Source organism: Psittacula echo, assembly GCF_963264785.1.
Source record: "Psittacula echo genome assembly, chromosome: 2".
Taxonomy (NCBI): domain Eukaryota; kingdom Metazoa; phylum Chordata; class Aves; order Psittaciformes; family Psittacidae; genus Psittacula; species Psittacula echo.
The window spans coordinates 156,839,759-156,860,928 of record NC_137737.1 but is presented as its reverse complement, the minus strand read 5'-3'; the positions used below and the strand labels follow the sequence as shown (position 1 = coordinate 156,860,928).

Here is a 21,170-nt window from a genome sequence, read left to right as displayed (position 1 = left end):
CAGAAACTGTAATGAAGCTTGCTGTGGGTTGAGACTTTGTTAATATATATTTTCATCATTCTACTTATGCATAAATTTATATGTATCATATACATATAGTACATAAAAATATGACACTACTTAGTAAAACAGTCTTGATGGAAAAGCCTATAAAGTAAGAAAATTGAGGGAAGAAAATGCAAACCTATAAATTAATGAAGTAGTTCTAATATGGATGAACTTAGACAAATATCATTCATTTTCACAAGAATCAGACTGTTTTGAGCCAGTGGGCCAGGCATTATAGGTTGCTTTCTTGATGAGTTCTTTCTAATATACTGAAATAATTGCACAATACTGTGTGCCCCATCTCTTACCATTGCATACCAGTAGTCCTCTCCACTGGATCATAGAATCATAGAGTAGTTAGGGTTGGAAAGAACCTTTTAAGATCATCCAATTCCAACCCCCCTGCCATGGGCAGGGACACCTCACTCTAAACCATGTCACCCAAGGCCTCATCCAGCCTGGGCTTTAACACTGCCAAGGATGGAGCATTCACAACTTCCTTGGGCAACCCATTCCAGTGCCTCACCACCCTCTCAGTAAAGAATTTCTTCCTTAGATCCAATCTAAACTTCCCTTGTTTCAGTTTTAACCCATTACCCCTTGTCCTGTCACTACAGTCCCTGATGAAGAGTCCCTCCCCAGGATCCTTGTAGCCCCCCTTCAGACACTGGAAGCTGCTCTGAGGTCTCCACGCAGCCTTCTCTTCTCCAGGCTGAACAGCCCCAACTTTCTCAGCCTGTCTCCATATGGGAGGTGCTCCAGTCCCCTGATCATCCTCGTGGCCTCCTCTGGACTTGTTCCAACAGTTCCATGTCCTTTTTATGTTGAGGACACCAGAACTGCACACAATGCTCCAAGTGAGGTCTCACGAGAGCAGAGTAGAGGGGCAGGATCACCTCCTTCAACCTGCTGGTCATGCTCCTTTTGATGCAGTCCAGGATCCTGTCTCCCCTTCGTAACACCTCAGCTATCACCAGTCCTGTGTTTCTCTCACTACGTTAATCATAAATATCTCATTTATTACACCTGCTTGTTACTACTATCTGTATAAAAGTATGGTTGTGCCAAACAGAGGTAACAGAAATAAAGCAATAGGTGTAGCCACCAGGTCAAAAGAAAAAAATGCTGCTTCAGCTATGGTAAAGTCAAAGCAAAGTTGCAGGTGGGTCAGGACAAGTTCTGAACAGTCATAGAATCAGGCTAGTTTGGATTGGAAAGGATATTTAAGGATCATTGAAAGATCATCTGCACGGAAGAGACCATTTTTCACTAGAGCAGCTTGCTCCAAGCCCCTGTGTCCAACCTGGCCTTGAACACTGCCACGGATGGGGCAGCCACAGCTTCTCTGGACAGTATCTCACCACACTCACAGGGAAGAATTTCCTCCTAACATCCAATCTAAATCTCCCCTCTGTCAGTTTCAAGCCATTCCCCCTTGTCCTGTCACCACAAGCTTCTATTAAAAAGTTTCTGTGATTCTTATAAACCCCCTTTAAGGCTTCAATAAGTTCTTGCTGGAGCCTTCTCTTCTCCAGGCTGCCCCAGCCCAGCTCTCTCAGCCTGGCTCAGGAGCAGAGCTGTTCCAGCCCTCGCAGCATCTCCATGGCCTCCTCTGGACTTGCTCCAACAGTTCCATGTCCTTCTTATGTGGGGGACACTGTTGCTGTACACAGTACTCCAGGTAGGGTCTCATGAGAGCGAAATGGAGGGGGAGAATCATCTCCCTCACCCTCCTGGTTACCCTTGTTATGGATGCAGCCCAGGATATGGTTGGCTTTCCGGGCTGCAGGTGCACATCGCTGGCTAATACCTAATTCTTCATCTACCATTATACCTGCGACAAGCCTCAATCCTGAGGTCTTGCAAGTCCAGAGCAAAGCTGAAACAAGGTACACAAGAATTAGGATGTCTTTTGAGTTTTAGAAGCTGCATTACAGAAAAGGATGCATAAGCTGAATTTGCTTGGTCTCACATTTCATGTGTACGTGTATAAAGGAGTTGAAGGTACCATTTGTTTGGTTTGTCAGTTTGCAATTCCTCGATGCTTTTGTCTAAATCTAAAGGGAGAAAAGAAATTCCAAATGCCCAAACTTCAGAGTGCTGCAGTGATAATGATACATGACAGTAAATTTTCAAAGATCAAAAAATACTGTTTTATGTACTTGTTATAGGTTCATTCTAAAAGACTAAAATCTGCTCTTGTTTGTGGTGCTGCTTACATTGTGCTAAGGAAGGGCAGGATCGAAAGGAAGGATAGCAGAAATACCTGCTGAAAGAAGTAGCTGAACCTGGGATTACAAGCAGATTTATTGGTCATTAATCTCAGTAGCTTTTGCCCTTGTATCCTTGATGCCTTCTGACCACATTGCATAAGCATGAAAAATACAGTCTGAAACTGAACCTCTGCCCATCTGTCTTGTTCTGCAACCCTTCTTCCCTCATTCGTGTTCTATTGAGTTCATTTATATTCACTGTTTCACCTTTCACACTGTGAATTTCTTCCATGATCCATTCCCATAAGGTTTCTCCCCTCTGCCGTCCACTGAACTGCATTCTCCCAACTCCCACATTAATTCTCCTAGCGAAGGTCAAGGTTACTGCTCAATTCTCCTTTATCTATGATGTGTTGTCCTAGTGCTGTGTATATCTGCTCTTTCAATAATTGACTGGCTTGACACATTTGTTACATTAAAATTAAATCCTTCATACTCAATTAAGTACATTCTCATGTTTCTGAAGCTTTAGATACCCATGCATTTTCTCTAGCATGTGCAACTCATAGAATAATTTTTTCTTTACAATATATTGCTCTCCTAAGCATTTCTTACCTCATGTGTCTGATACTGTTATTATTCCTTAAGAAAAGTTTGAGTGAACGGCTGCATGAGACAGTGCTGTGTATCTGTCATTAGAGAATCCCAGACTAGTTTAGGTTGGAAAGAACCTTAAAGCTCATCCAGTTCCAACCTCTGCCACAGGCAGGGACACCTTCCACTAGAGCAGGTTGCTCCAAGCCCCTGTGTCCAACCTGGCCTTGAACACTGCCAGGGATGGGGCAGCCACAGCTTCTCTGGGCACCCTGGGCCAGCGCCTCAGCACCCTCACAGGGAAGAGCTTCTGCCTAAGAGCTCAATCTCCCCTCTGTCAGGTTAAAGCCATTCCCCTTGTCCTGTCCCTACATTTTCTTATTCGAAAGTCTCAAAACCATCATATGTTGGTGGAGTTTGGGAATGCCTAACAATGTAAGATTATGTACCCTCATTTGTGAGTAAGTACAAAGGTTTCCTCTTCTGAGATTTCTTCTGCCAGCTGACTGCCTTCTTACTTTTGTAGTTTTTATGGGCTGATCAGAGCACAGCATGGACTTCAGGGTCTTGCAGGGGACTTTGCACCTGGTTTAAAACAGAAACTTAAATTTAACTTTAAACTTTCTGTGGGTTAAAACTTAAACAGGGGAAGTTTAGATTGGATCTAAGGAAGAAATTCTTTACTGTGAGGGTGGTGAGGCACTGAAATGGGTTGCCCAAGGAAGTTGTGAATGCTCCATCCCTGGCGGTGCTCAAGGCCAGTTTGGATGAGGCCTTGGGTGCCATGGTTTAGTGTGAGGTGTCCCTGCCCATGGCAGGGGGGTTGGAACTGGATGATCTTATGGTCCTTTCCAAACCAAAGCATTCTATGACTCTATGGTTTCTCCAATGTAGTGCTCAACTTCATGTTCTCCTCGTGTATACTCATTGTTACTCAGCACTAGGGCTCAGTCACTAGGTAGATGAGATACCACTTTTGTCATGTTTGCTTATTCTAATGATCTGGTTTTCTTCTCTTTTCCCTTTCTTACTTTTCTTCTGTTTTCAACAATTTTAAACTAGCTTTCACAGCCAGGAATACATATTTTATATTGTTTGAAATTTGACTTGTCTTACACATACATTATTAACATTTGTTCTCACTGGGTATAAAAATGATCCTGGCTGAAATGAGAATGGGAAATTGTATGTAATATCATCACGATTGGAGAGCAGTAGTTTCTGAGTCTTCAAGGAATAGTTAATAGAATACATACAGTAATATGGAATATATATATAGTAAATATATAGTAATATATATAGTAAATAGTAACTTCCACAGGCTTTTAACAGTCTAATCATAATATTTTGTTCATGTGTCTTATTTTATAGGTCTGCTCATACACTTCAGCCTTCTTCAGGGGATGAAATCTCTACTAATGTTTCTGTCCAGCTGTATAATGGAGAGACCCAGCAGCTTATCATTACGTTAGAAAATATTGGAACAGAGCCACTGGAGAAACTAGAGGTCACAGCAAAAACAGTCAACACCAAGGGTGTGTATGCTGATTACGCTTCTAAATAGTAATGATCACTTTTTCTCTGATAAAAGAGGGGCTAGTTGAGTTATACCTCTTTTAGGTCAGTTTAGGATACATATTGTAATCCGTGTTATGGAACTGGAATCATTTAGTTTGATTTTATTGCAGGAATATAGAAATGAAAAAGAATGTAAGAAAATAGAATGAAAATGAAAGATGCTGTAGAAACATCTGTGTGTCCAAGGGTATCACCTGCTTTTGAAAATCTAGATTTCATTTTAATGTTGCTTAGGGAAATAAAATTCTGAGGCATTAACTAGCCAAAAGTAGCAATCTTAGGTCTAAATATACTTAATATACATAAATATATTCCTTATGTCTAAATATACTGATTAGATAATTAAATAAACTACCATTAGCAGTAATGTCTTATTTGAGGGAGCTGAAGTAAATAAGCCTACTTCTCTGTCACTCAGGGAACAATAAGAAAAGAATTGGGTAAAAGACTTTAAAAACCAAGGCAATGAATGAAATAAGCTATTGTGAGTTAACTGATTAATTGAAGGTATGGAAGAAATACAGTACATCTCCTGCTCCCACTTATTTCTCCTAAAATGCTCTGTATATATTAGTATTAAAAAGTAGACTGATGGGTGAACCTTGCTTTTGTTTTGTGATCTGTTTTATCGGTTTTGGTTTGTCCTCTGGGGCATCGTTATGAAAGTGATTATGAACAGAAGCACTGCAGATGACAAGCAAGATAATCTTTATTGACAATAGAAATGCCTTATTTTATTGCAGGTTTTGTTCTCTCAGTGACAGAGTATTAAAATGCAGTGTGATACCTGGTGATTTTTGTTCATTTCAGTGTTTGAGCTCATGACTTCTTTTTAACAGAGTATCCTCTTCTCTGTAACCTGAGAGAATCAGAGTTGCCAATCATTTAAGAATAGATTTTCTGCCTGAGACTTGTTACCGGGAATGATTTTAGAAGCTGAAATGTATGATGACTTACTGTTCTTATTTCAGTAATCAACATGCTCCTACTGTGCTTGGTGCTGCATGGATCTAACAGACCAAATACAGCACAAACACTGAATGGTGAATTTGATGACATAAAATGCATTGAGTGGTGGTATACATGGGCCTCTGAATCAGATGTTCATCAGATTCTTAGCACGTAACATTACACAATTAATTGGTTCAGAGTTTTGAAAAAGTGACTTGTCAACTTTAAACCCATCATCACTCAGTTACAACTTTTGTTAAAAACAATAGGGAAAGAGGAGAAAAGTCGTTATACGCAGCTATGAGTTCAGTAAAACCTTAATTTTACTTAATCCTTCATTTTCTTTCGCCGTAGAAAATGTTTACAAGGAAGCTTGTTTGAGTATTTGACGGAGTCTTAGATGTTAAGTGCGATAATTCTCTTTATCAGAAAAAGGAAAACTGATGATGACCGAGTTTTTCTGATCATGCGTATTTCTTAGATCACCATTTTGGAAAACTGGAAAAGAGAGGCACCAACTGATATTTGTCCTGAGTGTGAGAACCTTGCCATCAGATCCATAGAATAATAGAAGTCTATGTGGACAAGGACCTCTGGAAATAGTTTTAAATCATGTCCTTGTGAAGGCATCAGGTTAACCAAAGTCCTGTCCAGTAGAATCTTCAGTTTCTCGTATTGTTTCACAAAAGCAAATGCACCCCTATATTTGGAAGTGTATGATTGAGATGACCCCTGTTATCAGAGGAAAATACATGCTTAAGTATGACATTTTACCATCTCTGTGTGCTGTGGGTGTGATGTAAAGCACTGAAATACTGTGGCAAAAGAGCTACATTAAGGATGTTATTTCAAATGGGATTGCATGTAGGCCTTGCAGAGGATGAACCTTTGCCTTCTTTGCAAATGGGCTCTCTTCCATTTTAATTATTATTGTAAATTGATACAAATGCATATGGATGGTCTTATGATGCATGTGACGTGTGACATGAAATTCTGGTGATGAATGAGGAGCTAAAGATTTGTAATGTCAGCAGCTCAGTTTAGTCAGTAAGTACTACGTGCATGGAAATAATGTGCTTACAGCATTAGATCGTAATTAATAGTAATACAAATTCTTATCTTGATATTATATATGAACTTGTCTGTAGTGCATTAAAAAGTTGTACTGGATGTTCTTTACTACTTTTCAGCTGCACTGTGCCTGTGATTTAAGCTGCTCAGGGTCTCCTTGAAAGCTGTTAGGCATCTTCGTCTGCCATGAGCACAGCTTGCCTGTCAGCTTGGGAGCCCATGAGAAGTTGTTGTCTAGTTTCAGCCAAATGCAGAGTTTTCAGTCATCCTTTGTGTCACCTGATTTGCTTTGGGTTTTTCAGTCTTGGCAGTTGCTTGTAAATCTTTTGTACCTGCTGCATGGCTGCCTATCTGACTTCCGTTTCCTTTCCTTGTGTTTCTGGGGCCATCTTTTAGCACAAAGATGAATGCTGTGAATGACAAACATTCTCTGGATGGGATTAGCTGTTGCAGTGTGGTGGCTTTTGTTATGTTATAGCCAGTCACTTCTCTTGAGGAACCCCACTTCTCTGGCATTGTTTTCAATGGTGTCTTGTGAATGAGAACCTCTGGAGATCAGGCTTTAAAACTTGCCCTTCCTTACTTCCTCTCTCTTCCAGGTGCACCTCTTCAGTGCTTTTTCCACTCAGGCCCTCAGATAAATGACCAGAAATTGCAGCTCACCCTGTGTGGCTCATAAAGGACATCACAGGGTTTTTGAGTCCTTCAGCAGCCACGTGTTACGGAACAGATCCCGAGGCAAATCAGCAAAAAGGACTTGTCATGCTGGCACAATAAACACGACTGTCATGTCTTTTAATGTCTCGTTGCACGACCCTGTCTACCAGGCTGTGGTGTCTGTAGGCTGGACATCACATATATACTGTCAAGGTCAACTATGTCACCTCGTATTGTCCTTCACTAGATCAGATAGTCTAATACTTTATTTAGAATGATGACATGCAAAGCTGAATGCCTTTCATAGACTTATAGAATGGTTTGAGTTGGAAGGGACCTTAAAGCTCATCCAGTTCCAACCCCCTTCCACTAGAGCAGCTTGCTCCAAGCCCCTGTGTCCAACCTGGCCTTGAACGCTGCCAGGAATGGGGCAGCCACAGCTTCTCTGGGCACCCTGTGCCAGTGCCTCAGCACCTTCACAGGGAAAATCTTCTTCCTTTTATCTAGTCTAAATTTTCTGTCAGTTTAAAGCCATTCCTCTTTGTCCTCTCTCTATGTGCCCTTATCAAAAGTCCCATCCTTTGTTTCCAGTCAGCTCTTGTCAGAGGCTTGCTAGGTCTCAGTTATGGGGTGCACTCTAAAAGCTTTGATAACCCAACTGTTTGATCCACTCAGGCAAATGTAACATGGATGTTTTCAAACTTGAAGCACTAAGAGGCATGCCAGGCATTCTTACAGCCTCACAGATTGTTAGGCTCTAGTAGTGAGCACCAGCTGCACAGGCTGAATGAACTTGAATGATGAAGAAAACCCTCAATGATCATTCTTAGAAGTGGTTGACCTCTGGAATTTCAACATAGAGAAATAAATTCACCTGTCTCGCTGTGTTCTTCCCATGGTCTTGGAACACATCTGCTTGTGGCCTCAGCTGTTTAACTGTGCCAGACCACAAATAAAAACCTACTCTGAGGTCCAGGTAACCCATTTTAGGAACCGTGGATACCCTGGAATAGATCTGTTTATCTTCTTTTTTGCCAAACGAAACTGTCAAGTCTTTCAAATCGGGAGTGTTCCATAGAGTTGTGAATGCAGGCAGGCTTTTCCCCAGTTAGTCCAAACGTCCTTGTGAAGGCAGGGCAACAAGAAGTGTTAGTATTTCAGCCCCATCTAGCTGCCGTGGATTTACTGTCTGGGTTTCTCAGCTCACGTCTCTTCTCTGCCCACTCTGGCTGACCGAGATCATGATTTTGTATGATTCTTACTATTTTTTCCACTCATAAATATCAAATGGTTCATTATTTTAGAGCTGATTTTCCCCCCTTTTTAGGGATACTTGCTAATTGCCTAGAGGAAACTCTGGTAGATACGTTTAGTTTGTAAAGAGCATAACAAGTCCAGCAAGTTCATTTCTATCTACCAGGTCTGAATTCACAATACTCTGGATTGTCTCCTCAATTCAGAAGATGCTGTTTGTCCCCAGTATAAAAGTAAAATTAATAACAATATTGGTATGCTGCCTGTGGCAAGGGTGTTGGAACTGGATAATCTTAAGCTCCTTTCCAACCCTAACTATTCTATGATTGTATGATTCTTGCTTCCTATGAGCCCATGAACTTCTTAGTGCTTTTAACCTTGTAATTCTAGTGTGCGCACCCCACAGTTTCTGATTAGAAACAAACGGTAGCAGATACTCTGCAGTGCTAAATACACAATGTTAATTTTTACTAGGATTTCATACACTTGGGGAAGTTAAGAGGTGTGAATGCCAGTGCCTTTGCATTTGGAACTCATAGTTATTTTGAAGTCCTGTGTTCTGTGCTAGGAATATTGATTTCAGTTGGTGAGGCATCAAGAATTAGATGTGTGGATGACCATAGACGTCTGAAGAGTTTTATTACCATGAAGCATGTCAGATTTCTGTCTTCAGGTGTCTGATCATAATTGCATTTAGTGTACTTTGTGCATATTGAATTCCGAGATGTGGAGTACTCTGGTCTCATCCTTCCGTGCTAGATGGAAGCTGCTCTTGCATTTATATTTCTTTTTTAGCTGCTTGGCTTGAGAAGCAGCATTGTTCTGGTTGTTCCACCCAAACTTCACCTTTCAGCTGCAGTCGTTAGGTTTGTCTTTCCACACAGTTTCTTTTTGTCCTTACTTTTAAACTCTTCTCCCCTCTTTTCCAAGCGGGTCTCCAGGCTCAACTGCATCTTTTTATCCTCCTGGGGTGTTTTTTGCAAGTTTGTGTTTGTCAGGAACCCACAAATGTGTTCATAACACTGTTCTACATATATACAGTTTCTTGGATGCTTTAAGTTCAGTTTGCAATTTGAAGTTATCTGCAGATCATGATGCTGTGGTTAACAGAGGAATCAGTCTCATTCTTCGTGTTCACCCACAGAAAGCCAAAGACACAAGAATTTAAATGTGATTCTAATGCTAATGGTCCATCTAGCTCAATACTCACTAGGGGATGCTGCTTAGGGAAAGCATGCAAGCCTTGCCACTGTTGTTTCTGTTGAGCTTGCTCAGCATGTAGATATATGCATACATACTCTTTTAATTATCCTCTGTGGACTTGCCCATGAATTTGTCTATCCAATTCTGAAGCTGCTGGTACTGCTCACCTCTGCAGCCTCCTGTAGCAACAGGTGCTATATCTGTTTTAATCTGATTTCCTCCTAGTTTTATCAAGCGTTCCCAGTTCTCATGCCAGGGAATTCAGTGAACAGCAGTTCTGCATTCACTTTATCTGCCATCTTTGTAATGTTTATAATCTGCAGTCATCTTCTACTCAGCCTTTCAAACTGAAGGGTCTCCCAAGGCAGCTGTTCCACACCTTCATCATTTCAGTTACCGTTCTTTGGACTGTCTCTAGTTCTAGTATATGCTCCATGCAGTATGGAGATCAAATCTGCAAGTGTTTAGGATGTGAGCACACAAGGGTTTTATACAGTGGGGAGCTGCTTCCCCCTTTGACTTGCTGTCATTATCCTTCCTGAGGATGACCTGGGTTTTTTTCTTGCTTGGCTTGGTTTGGTGTTTTCTGATGCTCCTCACTAAGCTGATGATTCATTGTAATTCCATGAGTCAGTGATGACTCCAGTTTCTTTGTGGAGTTGCAGTTGCCAGTTCCGAGTTCAACATCCTGGGCACAGCTTGTTCTTCCCCCTCCCCCTAAGTTGTATTATTTTACCTTTATGTATGTTGAAGTCCTCTATTTTTCCCTACTCACTTGATTTCATGAGGTCCTTTTGAGTTTCCTATTTATGACAGTATTGCTTCCCTAAATGATTTTGAAATGTACTCAAGATAAACTCTCTGGAAATTAATCTGATCAAGTGGTGGATGTAATTTACAGAACAATTTAATGCTGATAGCATTTTTTTTTTGGCAGACCTTAAAATCTGTTAACCCAAAGTTAGGGTTCAGGGTTACCCAAAGTTAGATTCTGGGTAAGCTGTTCTATTTGTTACACTTATAGTGATTTAATATCAAGTAAAATAATACAAGAGGCTAATAATTCAAACTTCACTAACAGGCCCTTGTAACTTGTTTGCTAAACACAAATTTTGTACTGTAGAAACCATGGCATGCAAGCATGTCTCAAGTAAGACTGTTTCCCACTGAACTGAAAGGTTTGAAGGTCCATGCTGTAGTATAGAAGCTCTTCCCTATGGGGGTGGTAGACACTGGCACAGGGTGCCCAGAGAAGCTGTGGCTGCCCCATCCCTGGCAGTGTTCAAGGCCAGGTTGGACACAGGGGCTTGGAGCAACCTGCTCTAGTGGAAGGTGTCCCTGCCCGTGGCAGGGGGTTGGAACTGGATGAGCTTTAAGGTCTCTTCCAACCCAGACTGTTCTGATTCCATGACTCTATAATTCACTCTGATGGCTACTGAACAAGCTGAAGAAAACTATAAACCAATCTCAGATAAATATAAATTAGATTTTTCTCTACAGCTCAACTTATAGCTCAAATATTTAAACCTTGTCTTGTAAGTGTTAAATTTGAGATGATCTGCAAGGGCTGTTCTCACATGGAAAGCCTTTTCAGTTATAATACCTTCAAATAAATCCCCTACTTAATGAAAGCACATTTTGGAAACAATTTGTTTGTTAAACTGAAGATGCACTCAAGTGCTTGGGAGATGTCATTCTTCTTTGCTTACACTGAGGAAAAACTTTGGCATAATATGTTTTTACATATCAGGAAAAGGGGATAGAGTTTGGTGTTCTTGGTAAGCTACTTCTTTTCTTGGAAACAGAATAAAATCAGAACACTGATATGGTCACAGCTAACTTACTAGAGAAGGTCGAGATAACTTTAAGAAAACAGTTACTAGGATGATACTTTTATTCTTTCCTCATCATTGTTATAAAGATGTCTATAATATTGATTTGATGTGAAAAAGCACAAGACAACAATTGATGGTCTGTGAGAAAAAGTTGTCTTAGACACAAAGGAGTTATTTTTTCTTAGGTAGAAGTTAATGGAAAAATACTCACTGTTTTCCCCTACTTCAGATGCGGTTGTTTCTGTGCCAAACAACCAAGTCTGAACTGGAATTCTAATCATCTTGTTTTAAATACCCTTAATTCTAGATAGGGGTTGTTGAGGCTATATTCCCTCCCTGTTTTCACACATAGGGATCATAGATGATGCCTTGGAAAGCCTCTGAAATGCCGATGCACTAACTCGCTCTTACATACAATAGCCTGGTGTGGAGTGGAGATGAGCTGTGTGACTTTCAGTGGTCGCTGTGTTACACTAAGCAGGGCTCAAATGGTGTTTCATTTTGCCTCTAGAAGAATTCTTCAGTGTACTTTGGAATGGTATGCATTGCTATTCATGTGAATGAATAAATATAGTATTAGGATTCTCCCAGTCAAGCCATCATGTTTATTTTGTGTATTACAGACTTTTCTTCAGTGTTTAGCATTGTATGGTGCTGCAGATGTTAATGCATTTATGGAAGTAGTTGGGAAATGAAGCCCAAAACCAGTTGCTCGTTCATGCTTCCCTCAGCACGGGAGGGAAGTGAATCAGAAGGACAAAAGTGAGAAAACTCACAGCTAGAGATAAAGATTGTTTAATAAGCAAAAGAAAGAGGAAATAAAAACCAAAACAGAATGACATTTTATGGCATGAAATCGTAGAATCCCAGCCTGGTTTGTGTTGGAAGGGACCTTAAAGCTCATCCAGTTCCAATCTCCTGCCCCAGGCAGGGACACCTTCCACTAGAGCAGCTTGCTCCAAGCCCCTGTGTCCAACCTGGCCTTGAACACTGCCAGGGATGGGGCAGCCACAGCTTCTCTGGGCACCCTGAGCCAACTCACGGTGCAAGATGAGTGGGAACAGAGAAAGCCTCAATGCTATGCAGGTGCTACAGGAATAGCGAAAAAGCTGTTCTGGTCCCAAATCCAGCACAGAGCACCGGTGTCGTGGTTTAAGCCCAGGCCATAAATCAGAACCACGCAGTCCACTCCCCCCGCCACCTTTCTTCCCTCCGCTTCTGGGAGGACGGGATGGAGAATCAAAAGAATGCAACTCCCACGGGTTAAGATAAGAACAGTTTAATAACTAAGGTATAACACAAATCACTACTGCTACCACCAATAATAATAATGATAAAGGAAATAACAAGGAAGAGAATACAACCGCTCACCGACCGGTACCTTGCCCCCACCCCGCAGTGATCCAGCCCTTCCCGGAACTCTCAGTTCTACATCCTGGGCATGACGTGCTGTGGTATGGAATACCTCTTTGGCTAGTTTGGGTCAGGTGTCCTGTCCCTGCTTCCTCCCGGCTTCTCCTCCTCCCTGGCAGAGCATGAGACTCACAAAGTCCTTGGTGAGTCTAAACATTGGTGTTATCAGCTCTGTTCCCAGGTTGAAAGTCAAAAACACAGTGCTGCAGCAGCTACTAAGAAGGAGGAAAAATGACTGCTGCTGCTGAACCCAGGACAACCGGGCAGGCCGGTATGAAGAAAATTAATTCCATCTCATCCAGACACTCTACAGCATATTTCCTACCACAGGATTATTCACAAAGTGTAGAAAAGAAATAAGACACTAGCAGATATTTCTTTTGCCTATTTAGGATGGAAAGTAGGGTAAATCCGAGAAGAAGTCACAGTGTGATTGTATTATTCTAATCTGTAACAACCTTTTCTGTTATTCTAAAAAGAAAAGATTTCTCTTGCATAAAGTTCCCAGAGTATCACTGTTTGATTGCTTTTGCTGATGGATACTGAAATTTCTGTGCCTCTAGCTTTTTGCATGCTTCGGAATTTGGTATAAGACATAACTAATTTGCCCTTCTTCCTGAAGCAGACATAGCCTTTTGCTCCTCTTTATTTCAAGATGGATCTTTCAGTGTTACTGGAGCACTAAGGAGACTGAATAACTGGATAAATTATCTCACTGCATTGATGAACAGTAAATATTAGGGTTATTTCCCTCAAGTTATCTTCTGGCATGTTAGGCTTAGGAGAGAGGTTAATTATTACAGATGCCTTATCTCATAGGGACCAATGATAGTTTATCAAAGAAGTATCTTTTAACACAAACTAATCCTGTTTGGTCTTGTATACTTTATGCTTCTCAGTTTTCATAGAATCATAGAATAGTTAGGGTTGGAAAGGACCTTAAGATCATCCAGTTCCTACCCCCTGCCATGGGCAGGGACACCCCACACTAAACCATGTCACCCAAGGCCTCATCCAACCTGGCCTTGAACACTGCCAAGGATGGAGCATTCACAACTTCCTTGGGCAACCCATTCCAGTGCCTCACCACCCTCACAGGAAAGAATTTCTTCCTTATATTTAACCTGAACTTCCCCAGTTCCAGTTTTCACCTGTTACCCCCTGTCCTGTCACTACAGTCCCTGATGAAGAGTCCCTCCCCAGCATCCTTATAGGCCCCCTTCAGATACTGGAAGCTGCTCTGAGGTCTCCACGCAGCCTTCTCTTCTCCAGGCTGAACAGCCCCAACTTTCTCAGCCTGTCTTCATACGGGAGGTGCTCCAGCCCCTGATCATCCTCGTGGCCTCCTCTGGACTTGTTCCAACAGTTCCATGTCCTTTTTATGTTGAGGACACCAGAACTGCACACAATGCTCCAAGTGAGGTCTCCCGAGAGCAGAGTAGAGGGGCAGGATCACCTCCTTCGACCTGCTGGTCACGCTCCTCTTGATGCAGCCCAGGATTGCTCCGACCCAGGTGTAGGACCTTGCACTTGGCATGGTTAAACTTCATCAGGTTGGCATCAGCCCACCTCACAAGCGTGTCGAGGTCCCTCTGGATGGCATCCCTTCCCTCCGGCGTATCAACCGAACCACACAGCTTGGTGTCATCGGCAAACTTGCTGAGGGCGCACTCAATCCCACTGTCCATGTCACCAACAAAGATGTTGAACAAGACCGGTCCCAACACCGATCCCTGAGGGACACCACTCGTTACCGGTCTCCAGCCGGACATTGAGCCATTGACCACAACTCTTGGAGAAAGGAGTTTATGTTACTAAAAAAGCAAAAGAGCCGGTGGTCTTTCCAGCCTTCTCCTTGCTCTGTATGTAACTAATGGTGTTAGAGGGGCTTCAGAATTTGAACTGATTTATTTTGGTGTTGTATTTTGATGAAATTTGTTTGCATTCATGTGACATTTCCTGTGTTGAAGTGTGTCTGATTCAGAGCTATATGAACTTTTAGGTCCCTTTCTGATTGTCTTTAAAGTGTATATTTAATGTTGCCTATTGTGCAATATTTCTTTTTTCTGGTAGTGGTTGTCTTCACTTAGATTTGTGTTTTAAGCTTAGTGATCTGTATACTTCCAGGTCAGTGTCTGGAACTTCTCTGATATCTTTCTAGGGTTGCATTCATTTTTAATGCCCTAATTTTAAACATTTTACAGTTAATCAGGAAATGCCACACAAGTCAATACTCTACAACAGTTTTAAGCTGCCTTAACACGGGTTATGCTCATGACATAATTACTTTTTTTAATGCAGAGAAGCTGTATGGAGACTTCTTGACTTGGAAGCTAGAAGATACGCTCTCCCAGTTTCCTCTAAAACCAGGAAAGATTGCAACACTCACTGTAAACATTAAGGTGAAGCTGGACTTTTCATGCCAAGAAAACCTTCTGCAAGATCTCAGTGATGGTAAGTTTGTAATTTCTTCTTGCTGCAAGAGTTGTATGTACTCATGAGACAGCCTTACCCAATTGTGCCATTTGGTTTAAAATACAGTATTGATGTGGCTGTGTGTTTTCATATTTTTGTCTTGTAACCCAAAGACAATTCCTCAGTGAGCTATAGCGATTGAAGGCTGTGTTTTTGTGACAGCTCTGTGCATGACAGTTTGACCAAACAGACCCATGATGAGACCTTGCCCTGGTATCTTCTTAAATCTTTCTTGATGAAGAGTGTTTTTGATGTGTCTCTTTGTATAGAATCATAGAATAATTAGGGTTGGAAAAGGACCTTAAGATCACCTAGTTCCAGCCCCGCTGCCATGGGCAGGGACCCCCATGGTATCCTTATCTTATGCAGATAAAAATAGTTTGCAAACATCAGTGAGTTTTAAAGAGAAATAATATGAATTTGATTATTTAGTTATTCAGGATTGTAGAATTAGTAATCGTGGCTGACTGCAGTTTTGCCAGAAGCGACATACTGAAATGTCCTGACACAAGAGGGACATAGACCTGCTTGAACAAGTCCAGAGGAGGCCACGAATGCTCTGATGGCTGGAGCATCTCTGCTATGGAGACAGGCTGAAAGAGCTGGGCTTGTTCAGCCTGGAGAAGAGAAGGCTTCAGGAAGACCTTAGAGGAGCTTGCAGTGCCTAAAGGGGCCCACAAGAAACCTGGAGAGGGGCTTTTTACAAGGGCAGATAAGGATAGGACAAGGGGGAATGGCTTTAACCTGCCAGAGGGGAGACTGAGCTGAGCTCTTAGGCAGAAGCTCTTCCCTGTGAGGGTGCTGAGGCACTGGCACAGGGTGCCCAGAGAAGCTGTGGCTGCCCCATCCCTGGCAGTGTTCAAGGCCAGGTTGGACACAGGGGCTTGGAGCAACCTGCTCTAGTGGAAGGGGTCCCTGCCCGTGGCAGGGGGTTGGGACTGGATGAGCTTTAAGGTTCCTTCCGACCCAAACCGTTCTAGGAGCCTACATTTGTACAGCAAAATGCCGTAATATCTGTACTGAAAGAAAATTTCATCTGCTTAAAATCATTGTTTCTTTTGATTGAAAAACCCCACAATGTTTGTTTGTATTAGAATTATCTGGAATTACAAGTACCAGATACTTGTAATGAAGATTTCCTTTTTATAACAAACACACAGTCTCACTGGAGTAATTGCTATACTCTGTATTTTTTCAATTGCATGATATATTTACACTGATTGGATTAACTTGACAAAACAAGATATTCCTGTATTAAAAAAGTATCATTATTATTTGGCCTATTTCCCAGGATCCAGTTGCAGGTATGCTTATCACTATCATTAATCCTTAAAAATAAATGTTTCTACTGTAGAAAAAGATACAACAAAATTCTTTGCATAGCTTACTGAAGTGGAATGGGGCTGATTTCTGTGAGTCATGTGGTAAATGCATTTAGACAGAAATTGTATTAATTGTTAGTAAATATTAAAAGACTGTTTTTTAAATCTCCCTGGTGTAAAATACAGAAACTAGATAAAATATTTTTGGATTTAATAGCACAAAACCCAGTGTTGCTGTACTAAGATTTACTTTGGAACTTATTGGAAAAGCTGATGGTGGAGGAAGTCCATACTGGAATATCAATGTGCAAACACAGCTGCCAAGGAACTGAGGCTTTGAAAAATGCCCTTGGTAGAAAATGTAATTCCATGCAGCACAATTTCTGCTACAAATTGAGACCCAGGGGTTAGGGGAGCAGATCTGATGCTGACTCTAGGATGATTTTACTCTTTCAGGAGCAGATGATGCCACATTACTTACAGATCACTGAACTTTTGGTCCTCACATACCCTGTAGATGACCTCTCTTTTCCATGGAAATTCTAATGGCGTATTGCTTCCTTATTTTACACGAGCTTTTCTTAGCTCAGAATTTAATTCATTATTTATTACATTGTGTGGAAAAGGGTACAAGTCAGTTAATTCAAAACTTAAAGAGAACTTAGGAAGCTTAGCTTTTATATGTTGACAGGTTGACATTAATAGGAAAGAAATCAGAGCAATTCAGCTCACGGCCATAGGATTCCAGGCTTTTTTTCCTCCTCCTTGTTTTCCTTTCCCCCTAGTAGTAAGATGGCACAGTCCTTTAGTTTCAAGACAAGCATTGCTTTACAGTTGGACTCAATGATCCTAAAGGTCTTTTTTGACCTAAATGATTCTGCGATTCTAAATGAGAAGGAAGTTGATCGATGGAATCAATATAACATGTATCAAAGTCAGTATTTTGAAATCTAGACATTACTGTCTCTAGTGCCAGTTCTCTTGATTTCATTTTTGTAACTTCCAAATATTTACCTATCTATAGAATTTCCTTCACTTGCCTTGTCTCCAAAAAGCTTTCAAGGCGCTCTGAAGCTGCACTTGCCCAGCAGTTTTTCAGATAGAATCACATACAAGCAGTGGAACTGAAGCCTGGGAGCGATTCAACCTTTTCTCATTCAGTGATGATAAAGGAGTAGAATCCGTTAATGTTTCTTTAGAACTTAGTTATATTTGAGTGCTATTTACTGTGTGTAATCTGAAAGTATTATTAGAGGCAGGCAAGAGCCTGATGTGAAGAACAGTAAAGAGCTGGAAAAATCGGTGGCAACTGTGACGTGACTTTTAATCCTATGGTAGCTATGGTACCTTTTTCTTTTGAAGACCAGATTTACAATAATGATCAAAATACTTTTGTCTTTTAAAAGTAATGCCCTTAGCAGGGCATCTGTTACTTTGATCTGTTTTCATTTGCTGCTGAAATTGTTTCCTTTTATGCTGTTTGTAATCAGGACATAGTACAGAAAGGATAAATTACTGTTGTTTCTGATGAGACACTTATCCAATTGGAAAATAAACTAAGTTATCAATCAGAATTGCTGATCTAATTCTTGTGTGTTGATGGTATACCATCTCGTAAAGAAAAATGCTAGATGTTCTTCTAGATTAAAAGAAGCAAAAACACACGAGTGGCTGTACAGCATCAGATCAATGACCGTCTACTCCAATATCCTGGCTGTGATAGTGGCTAAGAACAGATATCTGTGGGAGAATATAGGGAAAATCATGAACATGCATGCTACTAGCTTCCTTTAGGCTCTTGGGCTCCAACTAATGTTAACTTAGGAACTACCAAAACCTGATACGGTTTCTCTGGTTTCTCATAGTTGATGTGTTTCTCTTTCATGAAATTCTCTGTTCCTTCCATCAGCACTGTACAACATGTTGTTGCAAGAAGAATCACAGCTAAATTACTTTTAGCAGCTTGGCTAGTGATATCCTTACATTACCTGGTTCTTGTATTGCAAGAAATGGGTAACAATGCATCTTCTAAATATCATACCTAATGTCATTGGTGCAGTGGTCTTTTTTGCAGACTGAAGGTTTCTAACTGGCTTAGTTGTTCCTGTCATGGGAACAGTTCCATGCTTTGATCAACCTTGTGCCTTTTGAACTCTTCCAGTTCTGTATGTTTGAGGTAGGCTGCACACACTATTTGAGAGGTGATCTATGTATTTCTGTAGCGATGTAATGATGCTCTGTATTTTGTTTTATATTATTTTCCTTAGAATAATGCAGTAATGCACTATTTGTCATTTGCTTTTTTGACTGTTGCTGAACGTTGAGTTGATAGATTCATGAATCTGTGAACCGTAGCTCCAGGATCTTGCTCCTGAAAATAGCAACATGCTGAGAGCCTCATATTTCACGTGTCAGTTTAGAATTGTTTTTTCCTATTTGTTTATACTGAATTTCATTGGACATTTTATTGTCCAGTTGTTAAGTTTCGTAAGGTCCTAGCTGTGATGTCAGGAGCATGCCATTCTGTTGTGTTGTACAGGCTTTCATGCTGGGAATGGGTTAATGCAAATACAGCCTAATAACACACCAGATAGATAAACATTTAATTTGATTCCAGGGTTGCTACACTAGGTAAGACAGGAGGAAACATTCTATAAGATTCATCTGCAGAAGGTGTTGGGACATCTAGTCTAGGCCATGCTTTGCCAGTAAAGGTTGGGCCAGATGATCCTTGAGGTACCTTCCAACCTTGTGTTCTGCGATTCTGTGATCTGCTTGGTACAGCCAGGCTTAAGGAGTTTAAGCAATAAGGACTCAATCACTTGCTAAGGAGACCTAAAGAGATCAATGAGATGCTCACATTATCAGCTTAATGAATTCTCCTTCCCAGTCCTTATACTTGTCGTGGTTTAAGCCCCGGCCATAAATCAGAACCACGCAGTCTACTTCCCCCCCCACCTTTCTTCCCTCCGCTTCTGGGAGGACGGGATGGAGAATCAAAAGAATGCAGCTCCCACGGGTTGAGATAAGAACAGTTTAATAACTAAGGTATAACACAAATCACTACTGCTACCACCAATAATAATAATGATAAAGGAAATAACAAGCAAGAGAATACAACCGCTCACCGACCGGTACCTTGCCCCCACCCTGCCATGATCCAGCCCTTCTGGGAACTCTCAGTTCTACCTCCTGGGCATGACGTGCTGTGGTATGGAATACCTCTTTGGTTGGTTTGGGTCAGGTGTTCTGTCCCTGCTTCCTCCTGGCTTCTCCTCCTCCCTGGCAGAGCATGAGACTCACAAAGTCCTTGCTCAGGGTAAACATTCTGACCAGCAACTGAAAACATCAGCTTTATCAGTATTATTCCCAGGCCAAAAGTCAAAACACAGCACTGCACCAGTAGAAAAAAACTGACTGCTACTGCTGAACCCAGGACAATACTTTACTTTCTGAAATCCAGTATTTTCCTGATGCTGAATGGGAAAAGAGCAGCAGTAGCTGCTCTGTCTGGATTGCATTATACATGGTAACTTGTTAGTAGGAAGCAGTCTTAAAAAAGCTTCTGTTATATAGGGCTAGTGTTTTCCAACTAAATGAATTAATCTGCAATGAGTACTTCGTTATGTAAAATGCTAGTGTTCATTCATCCTGTGTATAGGGAACAGAGGCAGGTGTGAGAATGTATAAATTCATAAACTCATCAAAGGAACTAATGAATTACATGCTAAGAGAGAAGCAAATCTGTGCCTTAAGTCACTCCTTCCCTTCTCTGGGAGAGAAAAGGTAGCAAAGAAATAATAGCATATGTCTAAAAACAGTCATCTTGAATATTTATTTTAACATTGATATGCGAGACCATTGTATGTTTCATACCCACTTTGTTGCTGTTCTATTTAAAAGGCTAGATTTTATCTACTTAAAAGTATAGCTACCTTTATATAGCATGTAGACAACAGATTTCTTTGTAAGAAAGATACCTGGTTTTGAATTTAAATGAAGTCTTGACAGGTCTTCTGAAAAAATAAGTAGCCTAGAGGACTCTGAGAATAATGGTATAACTGATGATGATGGTGATGATGATGGAGGTCCTCAGAGATCTTTTACGTCATTTACATCATTTACATGTTGCTGTGCTTGGTTGCTGTATTACATTTAATCATTCAGAATATTCTTTCAAAGTGATGTTAATCTCTAAGAAGTTTTTATCTCTGAGGTTTGAAAATGAATCATCTTGTCTAATAATTTGACTGTTAGAAGGTGGGTTTTATTTAACAGTATACAAGTGCCGTGGAACCTCAGCCTGTATAGCAGCCATCCAGTACCTAAGGGGGCCAAAAAGAAAGCTAGAAGGGGACTTTTTACAAGAACATGCAGGGACAGGACAAGGGTTAATGGCTTTAAACTGAAAAAGGGTAGATTGAGGAAGAAGTTCTTCTCTGTGAGGGTGCTGAGGCGCTGGCACAGGGTGCCCAGAGAAGCTGTGGCTGCCCCATCCCTGGCAGTGTTCAAGGCCAGGTTGGACACAGGGGCTTGGAGCAACCTGCTCTAGTGGA

The 21,170-nt window shown here is 41.2% G+C and overlaps 1 protein-coding gene across 1 annotated transcript in view; it reads left to right on the top strand.

The window, feature by feature from the left end:
• The window catches only part of TRAPPC9 (trafficking protein particle complex subunit 9), a gene marked incomplete at its 3' end in the record, with an annotated part of 503,806 nt that overhangs the window by 70,648 nt on the left and 411,988 nt on the right, over positions 1-21,170 (top strand). Inside the window, exons 16-17 of the mRNA XM_080610640.1 lie at positions 4,227-4,390; positions 15,119-15,271. Coding sequence (XP_080466766.1) covers positions 4,227-4,390; positions 15,119-15,271 — 317 coding nt within the window. The remainder of the gene's footprint in view (positions 1-4,226; positions 4,391-15,118; positions 15,272-21,170) is intronic.